We start from the raw sequence: 12,475 nt of genomic DNA, 5'->3' as shown, positions 1-12,475 counted from the left end.
AATAGTAGTTTTGGAATGTTCACAATATAAAAAAGTAATAATTTATGCTACATAGCATCTCTTCTAAATTGGGTAATTCAACCGTCTATGAAGAATTCTTATATACTGCAATAACCAATTATATACCTAGATATCATGTATTTTTGTCTAACTTTGAACAATACATTGTTTCCATTTGCGTGATATCCTTCCTTCTGTTCAATTCCAATTTAAATGAAAGATGGGATCCAAAGAAACTTCACTTTTAAATCCAAGACAGTGAAATTATTTCTACTTGTATTGTGATAAACTTATAAAGCTCTTGTTATTAATTACTTTCTTAAAATAGATTAAAACTATAATACATAATAACTGAATCCATCTCAAATCGAACGCTGATCAACTACTTTTGTTCATGTATTTTCCACTTTTTAACTCAGTTTTAAGCCTATTTAAAATCTACTACAATATCACTTGTAAATTTGAACAGTCTAGAAGTAACAAACGCTGGGTATGCTATATCATTTAAGGTTCTCGTTCATACCCAGGCATTTTATAGCAGTTTTCAGTAAGTACATTGAATAAAATCTTAATATTCAGTTAATACGGGTATTATTGTAGTACTACTATTTATTCACATGACATTATTTAAAATTATATTGATCTAAGGTAATATATTACAAAAATAAGTCTTATAAGATAACGTAATATATCTTCGTTCAATAAGGTTTTAATAAAAGTGTGATGCTTTAAATAAGAAGGAAAACCGCAATACATTTACCGTGAAGCGCATCATGTTTGGCGTACTTTTTACAAGGGCATACATCTGAATAGTTTCTGATTACATAAGAAGTGCCAGATACATCTTTCCCATCTGGTAATATATAAAAGCTTGAATTTATATTTTGTCTGTTCATAAGGCGTTCATGAAATTGGTATAACTGATTTATTGTCTACGCTCTTTATAACCGAAGTGGAAAATCCAAAACCAATAAATTAATTCTCATTAAATAGTTTGTGATATACAGTTTATAAACAATGTGATAACCTTGATAACTTCATCACATTGAACTTCGATAAACCTCAAGCTCGCTCACGTCATTCAATAATCCTCAGCTATGAACTTCGCCTTGTTAGGATCATTGTGGTTCTGTTTGATTATTCATGTCACCCGCGCCTCTGTTAAAAATAACAGCTCTGTCGGTGAGTAATTTACATTATCCTTTTATCTGATGCACATATTGAGATACGATAATCGTCACCCAGAATCCAACTGTATAGTTACAGTTGGATTCTGGGTTGAGTGTGAATGTGTTTTTCTTGTGATTTGTATTTTAATAATGCTCTTTTACACGGAATGCCTTGGTGGCAATAGGCACAATGTTGCAATAGCCTAAATGATGAGCTTGGTGATGTCGGTTATTGGATTAATTACTTAAGTAGCTTTAGGCGCGTTGCCATACTGAGCCAAAAACAAATTTGTTATTGAAATCGTCAGAAAGTTTTCATTTCCATTTTGAAAATCTGCAAATAACTTTATAACAAATATATAAACCTAAAACAAAGCAGTCCGTATTCTCAAAGCCAAAGAAGCGGCCATTAGAACACTTCGTATATGAATAGAGAGCAAATTCTATCAAAGTATAGAAGATAATAGTTTTATTACTTTTCGATACTTCATAACAAATTTGTACCTATATTTAATTTATGTTGGTTGCCCTAAAATCAAACAAGATTAGCGCGACTGAGCAGGGTGCGCTGGTATGGGTTGCAGTAACTTAGCTCAGATCACGTTTTTGGGCTGACGCCTTTCTGACACTCTCTCGACTTCTATTCTGTTACAATTTTCCCGTTTATTATATTTTTTTAAATGAAGTACAAACGAGTTTCATTCAAAAGGGTGACGCGCATAAAAGTCTTCCCTGACTTGTAAAGATATTATTTTATACTTCATAGTGTCTTTAGATGGGTCTAGTGAGGTAGATTTAGGACTATGCTAAGGACCAAGCCTTATTATTTAGCCGAACCCACCTCTTAGCGAACCTTTATTTTTCCGCCACCTTCTAAACATAAGAAATTCTTTCGTTTAAGCTGTAGAGGGGGTACTCACGTCTATAGCCGTCAAGCTGTCCAGGGTCTACTATCGTTAGCAATAGTATCATTAACCTGTTGATGAGTAACAAACACATAACTTATATCTATATTGCCACATCAAGCAGACACTTTGATGGAGGAAGTCAAGTCGCAGGCTATTGAGGTTTCTAAGGAACAGCATTTAATTGGTTTCGGAAGACAAAGAAACACTCAAATTATACTTTGTTTACTAATATATACTTTGTAATAGTTGTAGTTCAATGCATAACTAACGTTGACTGCGGTGAACTACTGACATGTATAGACCTAACATGTCAAGACCCATGTCCCGGGCCCTGCACTGGTAATGCTACCTGCGAGATCTACAACCATGTACCGTACTGTGCCTGCAAACCTGGCTTCTCCGGCAACCCCTTCGCCGGCTGTCAGCGAGGTGAGTAGGAGTATTCATTACATTAAATTTATCAAAAGTATGCATTTATAAGAAATTCTCTTATGATTCAATATTGATTTGCCTCATTGTTCGATTTTCCATATCCGTTTGAAAGTATTGATACCTCATGTAAGAAGACATCACACTAAAATCACGTTTTAATACTAAAATATTATTAGACACTCCTCAGTAGAATTTTTATGAAATTAATTTAGACAGGGAAACTGAAGAAAAAGATTTTTCTTTCTATTAGTTACTTACCCATTTATTACAGGAGGATGGTTTGACACTATCTCTTTAACTTTCTTATTAACATAAAACAAAATATTACTAACTTCTAAACTCTCAGCTGACTTCTTTGTCAGACCTATCACGGGCTCTCCTGCCGAGCCACCTCCGTGATAACGTGGTCACCCCCGTCCCGTCGCCGCTCTCGTCTGCCCTCCCTACTGTCCACTGTTCACACAGTCCAACCGCACTGCATACAATGCCAATGGCTTATTGGAGAATTATCTCAAGTAAACCCCTTTTTAATACACATTACTATATACCCTTTTACGACATGAATTACCTTTAATTTCAGCAATAATTATTCATGGTGGTCACTTATTCATTGTACTGTTCTTTTCTCATTACTCTAAGGTAGTTCTTATTTCTATTACGGCCAGCGGCATATCTCTTGTCAAGCCATCGTTGTCCTGAGCCTCTCGATGTCCCGTGATATACACTTCTTTTGTGCTCCGCTTCTTTCTCCAATGACACCACCATCTCGCTAGTAACCAGCAAAAAATATAAACAAGAATTTTAACACAGTACTTTATAGGGCGTTTCTCTATGAAATATATCTTTATAGGTCTTCCTTTAAGTAAAGTCCAATTATACAATCCCACCAAATGTAGACTTATCGTAACAATAAAGCTATCAATGAAAAATCTATGAAACGAGTTATAATATATATAATTGGCCAAATCACTTTTTTTTGCCATTATACAATCAGCGGTAGTCTGTTATCCCAGTGCGTCCCAGCGACGTCATATTCCCACTGGATGCTCACTAGCCACCATACTTGTCCAGCTCTCGGTTAGGCACTCGTGGAAGGTAGGAAAGGTACTTGGTCTAGGAATACATATTACTAGATAAAAATTTTCAAAGTTTTCAATTTGGGATCTTTATTATGGGAATTGTGGGGTCTGTGATATGGAACCGCGGACTTGTGCTGTGGAAATTGTGGAGTTTTAGTCCCAATTTGTAAAAACAAAACTACTTTATTTATTTATCAATTTTTTTAGGTTATTAATCGCTACTCTTTTAGAAGCCAATATAACTTAATAGATATTGGCTTAATTAATAAATTATAAAACGTTATTTACCTTATTACTTGAATTTTAATACATATGTTATTTATAATGATAATAACTAGCTATTTTGAAGAGCAGTATTGAAGATCTACACTATTATGCCTACTAGGAAAGAATCTTGTCACCTCAGATCAATCCTAAATTAAAGCAACAGGACCTAAATATTGTTAACATAGGGAGTATCCAAAAACGTATTATGTTTCAGTTCCAGAAACTCAAAGAGGTTATTTATTACCAGGCAGCAGACCTTCTGGCACAAAGGTCTACAGAGTGGAGCGCTTTTTTAAGGTATGACAGACTCTAACAATATACCTTGTAATTTTAATAGTCATGATAAACTAGATATATTTTGCATGCGAGTTGCTTTATATTAGATACAGTGTGCAGAAAGGATTTAATTATTGTCTGGGCAAACAAAATGAAGTAATAGTACAGATGTAAAACCATTTGTTAAAAACTAAAATCGTATGTATTGTTTAGTTAAACTTATATACAATTTTGATGAATATAAAATATTCTCCAAACTCCGCGGCTTGCAGCTGCAGAAAAATCATAAAAGGAAATTTATAACATGTGTAAAACATTCTACATAATTAAATCTAGTGAATTACTATAAATATTATTTGATTTAATAATAATTCTAGACAGTCACAAATTGTAATCTTGCTGCCTTTGCAGGTCAATTATTTTTCTGCACTTCTTTATTGCACGACCCATGGTGGAAGATTGGCGAGGATTGAGTCAAAAGATGAAAATAAATTAATCAAAGATGTGATTAATAAAACAGGTAAGACTACTAGCCTCTTGAATAAAAAATTACATAGTAATTGCAAAAACCCCCTTGCTCTGATATGACGGAGCCCATGTTCTCTATATAAGTTTATTATTTTTATTTATGCCGTAATTGCTAAAAATCCATCCCCTATCACAATTTACTATTAAATTTATTATTTAATTGAAACAAGGATTTAGAATGATAAAGTTTAAGTTATTTTGTATAATTGGGTATGTTGGGTATAATAATTTTTATTTTTATTAAAATATGTTTTTTACATATGTTTATATATTTTTGTAAAATTATTTGCCTGGATTTAGTTATACGAGAGTAATTCCAAATATGTTATTTAGTTTCATTGTCATTTATACTTTAATGCTGTCTATCTAAATAAACATAAATGGACATGTTTTCATTAATGATACTATTTGTAGCAGATGTATAGAAATAGCACCAAAGGTCACTGTTATCACGTAACAGTCAAGCGTGTGTGTGCTGGATATACGTAATTGCTCACGTAGTTCAGTTCACCGCCTGTGGTGGCAGCACTGTAGTCAGGTCTCCACACAAAAAACGCCTTAACAAATGCATATGACTTGGCTGCCTTACGTAATTATGGGTTGAGAGCTTATGCCTAGCTTTTATTTATATTGAAGCAGGTATAATATGATAGGGTCCACAAAAACCAATGGAAGCGCAAACTTCTAATCTGCTGCTATTTTTTATTTTGAATTTAGCTCCAGTCCACCTTCCTTCAAGTGCAGTGTCTTATATCTAACTCATGGAATCAGGAGCTATGTTCGTCTGAAGAGATAAAAAAAATTCAGTGACGAAGAAATTAAAAATGAACAAAACATTGTTTTGACATCAGAGACACTCAGACTACAAAATATAGTGTGTCTAGCTGAAAAGGTATTCTATGGTCTCTTCCGGTGCATAATTGAGTGCGGTATAATTTTGTTATACAATATCCAAGCACGGGGGAGCAACCACCTTTTCTGCACATAACATAGCTATTGTAAGAAGGAATGAATCAATATGAATTTGGAGCGCAGCTCCAGTTCTTCTTTCTTAACGTAGCGTCTGAAATCTCACCGAATTATTTTGAACCTCTTCAGACGAACATGGTTCCAGATTTCAGAAATCAAGTCAATGACATTGTCAGATTTTTATACGCTTCACTAAGAGGAAGGTGAAATAGAGCTAAACTCTACATACAACATTGGTTCAAACCTTCCCACTATACCTACGTTATCTTTTGCTAATGGTATAGTTTTGTTGTCAATTGATTATTATGGATACTCGTTCAATTATTATGTAATATTTTTTATATAAATATATGATTAGTGTTTATTTATCTTGTTATTTTAGGGACAGGCTCTGTCCCAGAGCCTTTGTAGGTGAGCCGTCATAGATAAAAGTAAAAACAAGTAAATTAAATTGTGTGATTTAGTGATAAAAATAAATAAAGATACTCTGTATTTATAATTTTATATTATTAAAGAAATTTTCTATGTTATGGCTCGATAATTAGTTTATATAACGAATACAGGATTGTATAAATTTGCTATCCTTACATTATAACACATTAAAATTGTATCTGTTATAAATGTCTCAAAAAAGGTAGTTCAGATAGACGTTTTAGGTAATATAAAAACCATTTGTCCCTTTTTCCTTCTTTACAGATCTTTCCTTATTATTCTTCCTAGCGCTACTTTTTCAGTAACCGTCCCCTCATAATATACTTCCTTCTTATCCCTACTTTTCTTCTTATTGTTACTTCCCTCTTTTACTATTTTATCCCCGTATCACCAGCTTCCATTTTCATTCCTCCTTACGGGCCACAAGGAGTTCAAAGAGGCAGAATAAGGAGGAGTCATGACGTCTTGCAGTAAGGTAGGATACATTCGGTTACACAACAAGTTGGGGTACAAGAATTATACATCTTCTATGATTTATATTCTGATAAATAATAAATCGCACATTATTATTTTCTTTAAATACAATTATTTGTTAAACGAGTGAGAAATTTTACTTATCACACATGTCGTTGAATTGGCATTTTACTAATCAAGCTGTGGCAACAAAACACATAAGCCTATGTAAAATGCCTCAAGGATCAAGCATATTACCCTCAACATTTTGAAAGAAAAATATTGTAATTCCTTTCAATAGTTTATTTTAAGCTAGAACAAATATATGAGGTCATAAAATTCAACAATTTATCGGAGGATAATTTGAGAGTATGTTGTATACATTCCAAACCACCCAGTGTGCCAGCCTCCTCCCTCCCAAAATAAATTGTATGTACGCCACTGACAAAATATTACCAATACGATGTGTTTACTTTATATCAAATGGGCTGTGCAGAGTCAACGAATCTTCCAACGAAATTTCTTGCATAAGGTGAAATAAGCTTGGGTGATTTAGTAGATACCAGCGATTATGTGTTATACACAATATATATATATCATATTTAATACCGTACTCATACTATTTCCTGTTACTGTTTCTAACCAATAACTTGAATAATTTGTCTACGAAAGCTGTATTTTTCTGAGTGTAAGGAACCAGTTCATTTATCATGAAAAGGACTAGCCAACGTATACGTTAGAACATAGTGCAGTCTATCTGTTTTAATTCGCTAACCCGTCACGTTTTAAGGGTGGGGCCTGATTTTGTATTTATTGATGAACATAGATTCCTTACTAATGGATTATCAGTTAAAGCCATGTCAAGGATACCAATTCCTAAGAACGAGACATTTGAATTGAAAACTACTATATTCTATAACTTATTATTAAAGTATATTATTGTATTAGTTGGAAGTTTCTAACTCTACATGAAACTAAGAACTGATTTGGCTGACATTCAGTATTTGCTATATAATAACAAAATTTGCTAGTACATGTATAAATTTATTCATTTAACATTAAGTATTGATGGCTCCTGGATCAAATTTTTCTATTGAATAGACATTTAATATGGCATGCCATAAGATAAGGGTTTGCAATTTGAAAATTTAAAGTCACCCCCTTCTACCTCCCCCTGAGAAAAGATTTTTAGGTTTTTTTACCCTAAAAAAATCCAAAAAAGTAATTTAATAATCATGGTGAAGGTTGTACAGTGATATCTCAATCTTAATTTACACCCTTGTCAGTAAGGCTTGTTTGGCCAATACTGCTAGGATCATTGTAGATATGTTTTTTTTTTTCATGTAATTGTGTTTATTTTGAAACTACCTTTCAAATGATATGGCACAATTTGAAAATTTTAAGTTACACCAACCTACGCCCTTTTAAAAGTTGGGAAATATTTTTATCCTTCAAAATATCTATAAATGTATTTTAATAGTTATGGTTAAGTTATTACATCGATATCGCAATCCGTATGGAATATATCCAGGCGTATCAGAACTCAATTTACTCCGTATATATATACAGACATAATTGATACAGACAGATATGTATATATATATATATATATATATATATATATATATATATATATATATACCTATATATATCTGTTTGTATCAATCATTTTAAACTTTATACCTTTATAAAGCGAGAAATTTTATATATTTTTATTTTCATATCTAGGTAAAACGTGTTTTCTGTGATTACCATTAAACACACCATATACGTACATTACCATTACAGGTATACGTAACGCAGAATTTTGGACATCTGGGACAAACTTGCCCATGGGACAATGGGTCTGGATGTCTTCCAGGGAACCGGTGCTTCCAGATTACTCGGACTGGTGGCCTGGAGAGCCTAACAATGCTGGAGACGAACACTGCTTGGAGCTCTGGGAGAGGGATAGCAGGGGCTATAAGTGGAACGACAAAAGATGTACCGAGCAACTTTACCCGATATGTGAATATTTTGAATAAGACTAGAAGGTTATTTTTTACAATAAAGCCAATTCAAACATGGAATGCACTTTTGATTTGAAGGTAACATTTCTTCAAAGTATTTTATATGAGTTCGTAGTTATAGATGTTAGGAAAAACATATACAATATAATTATATGTTAAAATACCTTTGAGATTGAGTAATAGGAAGACTTCATAGTCCTTTGCTTCCAATATAGTCAAGATTTATTGTTGAAACTTTAATATATCTGTTATTAAAATACGCCGTAAAAGTGATTTTAACAAAAGCAATCGTGTATAGATTTGCACTTGATAGGGATAAACAAATAGTTAAAGTGTCATTCCCTTTACATACATAAAAATTTAATACTGCAAAAGATTTATTTAATTATTTTTCAGTTAATATTTCTGCTAACTTTACAATTACAATTAAATTATAAAAGCTTTAAGAAATCCAACTTTTCTCTTTCTATAAGAATGTGAGTTTAAAGGCAGAAATTACCCTCCAGACGAAAACAGAGTATACCAGCTCAAGAAAGAAGCTCTCAGACATCAGGATTCTTTCTGCACCATAACATATCTTCGTATATCCTTTCTTGAAAAATTTCATCATGCGTTAAAAATTGTATTAATATTCTAAAATGTGCTTAAACATATCTCCCACATAGATATTTATAGCAAAATGTAGCTTCGCTACACCGGTGGTTAAAGATCTCGATTCATCGTGTCCACGAGGTTGCAAGAGTCTTTCTCAGAGAGCTGTGTTCTCCAACAAAATATCTTGTGACAGCTGTTGTCGGCAATTAGCAAGTCGGTCCATCCATGTTAGAGTCTCCGCGGACCTGTTAGCTGGATTCCGTGACGGCCTGCGTCGATTCTTGATCACATTTACGATGTGGACCACTAGTTCCTATTTTTGTAATGAGGAAAAGTCTCAGTAGAATGATCAGCGTTAATGTGGCCTGACGATGGTTTAAGGCAACGAACTTCAATAGGTCCTGCCGTTCCGGCAATGGCGGAGGATATTGCATACGGCCTTTTTCTTCCCTTGTTGTTTGAATCACTTTGTCTCATGTTTATCTGAAATAAGCCAGAATAATGTTCAGTGAATGGCACGGGAATTAATTTTATGGCCTTGCAGCATACCTCCGGAGACAGCCAGTCTAGAGTCAATATGAGAAGACGAACGCTTTCTCTCATGCAAATGGCTTGGGCAACCCCGGTAGTTTGCATTGCAATTGCAACATTGAACGCGTCTCTTTGCAGGTAACTTCATGTGGGCTAGTAACTAGTAAGCTCGAAACTTAGCGCTATACTTGTTATTATATAACTGTGGGAAATTTCCAAAATACTACAATCCTTTCAAATCATCCATCGTCAATAGCAAACTTTAAACAAAGAAAATTAACAATATTTTTGTAACATGATTAGTTCTAATTGACGTGTTAAATCAACTCTAGCTTTGTATCCATGCATTACCAATGGTAAATGTGAATAAATAAAGACATGTAAGGATCAAAATGTCACATGGTAACAAGCACTGTGAGGTCCACAAGCATGTAGAATACTGTGTCTACGAGCCTGGCTTCTACTATGACCTCTTCACTGGACGTAGAAAGCAATATAATTTGTTTAATTATTATTTTAAAACCTAACTCTTCAGTAATTTGAATGCTAGTAGGATTGAACGTTAAAAACTTTTTAATTTCAAATATATTTTATTCCTCTAGGATTATCTTAATAAAACTCAAGATTAAGTGTAAAATGCATTTATTTGAAAAACACCACCTTATCCACATTCTGACCATACAAATAAAGAAATATTTTCAAATGTTATAATAATTGAAAACATTTGTTCAAATATATTTTTATTCCTCTATGATTATCTAAATAAAACTTTCAAGATTAATTGTGAAATGCATTCGTTTGAAAATACCATTCTAGCCACATTCTGATTATACAGATACAAAATTATTAAGTTTCAGCAACTCAAGAGATGTGCTTGCCCACGGGCAGACCTATTAGTAGAAAGGCTTACAAAAGTTATTATTTAGTTAATTATTCATATTTATGTAGCATAAGAGCTGTGATCACTATATACGGTTTTCACAAAAGTATGTCACAAACTGTGGATGACAGTATACCTAATTTCAAACAAAAAGTTTAATATAAACATAGTTTGAGAAATGTCTTGTTTAGCCGCTAGCCACCATTTTGTATTAAAAAAAGTATTATTTCTAGTAATAGTAAGCTACATATACATAAGAAGGAAATAAAAGATGATAGTGCCATAACCCTGTCATTACTTGCTTCAATGCTCTGTTATATTGGTTAATTTAACATCCAGATGTAGAATATGACGGTGCATTTCTAAACATGGGATTTTAATCTGTGTCATTAAAGCCTACCACTCGGTAGGCTGACGCCATTTCTCATTTTCCGGCCGGTGGATATTCATATGTATTTCTGCATAATTATTTGCCGGTCTATCAGCAAGATATCTCATAGATAAAGTTAGAGCCATTGAATTGAACATCTGCGGAGCCTGTTATTCCGTATATGGTCTGGCGTTCGTTGTATTATGTGAAAAACGTGAATCAATAGTCCTATTTATTGTGTTTTACAGTGTAATATTAATTAATTTTCGGGTTATAAATTTAGTAAGGCAGTGGAAACTTTACAACACGAGTAAATGGTTTATCACAGCCGGCTTAACAGAGCTCGTATATTATTAGATGTAAGAAACTCATCGAGCTGGAAAGATATAAGTGTGAGTTAGCAGTGAGACGGAGTTAGTCTTATCTCTGTGTTGTGCTCTGAATAACATAAACTTTGTTGTTGAAAGAGTTCAATATGATTTAAATCTATATTTAATCATTTATAATGTTTTTTATACGATAATTAATAATTTAGTCACATACATGAAGTTTGTCGAATTAATGTATATCAGTAGATAGTAATATGGGGTTCCTGGCGCACTTTCGGAGCCGACCGAAAAGCAATGTAAAATACTGTTCAATGTACCATAAAGGAAGCTGAGAAATAACACAGCAAATCTCAATGAAAAAATTAACCGAATCTACAGTCGTTCGTCTCCAAAAGCGATCGCGTTCATTACTATCTACTCCTGCGGAATGAAAAATTAACCAAATCTGAGCTTCTACTTTCTTAAGCTGTGCTTTGTAAAATGTTGTCAAATCTGCTACGAATAAAGGATTTATCTTAATAAAATTTAATCAATTTAAAACATTTTTTACTAAAAACATACTGTACTTTAATAAAAAACTTTTCTACTAAATAAACAACATGAACTCACCAAGCTCTCTTCAGTTTCTAGCATTTTCAAAAACTTACAAAGAAAAGACAAATTTTAACGAGTTCAACGAATTACCAAAACATTTTAAAGAACAGTTGATACTTTCCTTAAATGATACAGAATTCAAAGAACTTGTAAAGTCTTTTGCAGAAAAAACGTCTAATGGAGTGTTTTACTATCGGGCAAAAAAACTAAAAAAGTAAGGGATTACATATTTAATATAATTACGAAAGATATTGAAAAGAAAGTAAAAAATAAACAAACAGAGAGTTATCATCGTTTTTTTTATGACATTTTTCCCATATTATACGTTCTTTCAAGATAATCAAGACTTAATTGATGAATTTTATTAGGAATTTTTGTGAGTATCAAGATTTATCAACACAATTCATTAAAGAGCATTATAGAATTTTTCTTATAGAATATAGCCACATTTTGTGTGAAACAAAAGGTATTACTGTAGATAATATTCCATGTGATTCCTATGAAGAAAGACACCAACTATGGTTATCAAAACAGTACTATGACGTGGGGAGGGACTGCAAGTTTTAGAGTTTAAGACTTTATTCTACAAAGTTTAATTGTTATAATTTCTTTAATCTTTTATAGTCTTCTTTCCAGTAACAACCAAGTGTAATTT

At 32.8% G+C, this 12,475-nt stretch overlaps 1 protein-coding gene across 1 annotated transcript; it reads left to right on the top strand.

Moving 5' to 3' along the window:
- The first annotated feature begins 1,088 nt into the window (after positions 1-1,088).
- On the top strand, positions 1,089-8,582 carry LOC124370977 (perlucin-like protein). Its single transcript, XM_046829281.1, has 5 exons — positions 1,089-1,182; positions 2,324-2,506; positions 4,070-4,152; positions 4,543-4,651; positions 8,302-8,582. The coding sequence occupies exons 1-5, from the start codon at positions 1,098-1,100 to the stop codon at positions 8,535-8,537; spliced, it is 696 nt and encodes a 231-aa protein (XP_046685237.1). The 5' UTR covers positions 1,089-1,097; the 3' UTR covers positions 8,538-8,582.
- Positions 8,583-12,475: the final 3,893 nt, after the last annotated feature.

This window comes from Homalodisca vitripennis, unplaced genomic scaffold (assembly GCF_021130785.1).
Source record: "Homalodisca vitripennis isolate AUS2020 unplaced genomic scaffold, UT_GWSS_2.1 ScUCBcl_737;HRSCAF=3383, whole genome shotgun sequence".
Taxonomy (NCBI): domain Eukaryota; kingdom Metazoa; phylum Arthropoda; class Insecta; order Hemiptera; family Cicadellidae; genus Homalodisca; species Homalodisca vitripennis.
This window is presented reverse-complemented; position numbering and strand designations above follow the sequence as displayed.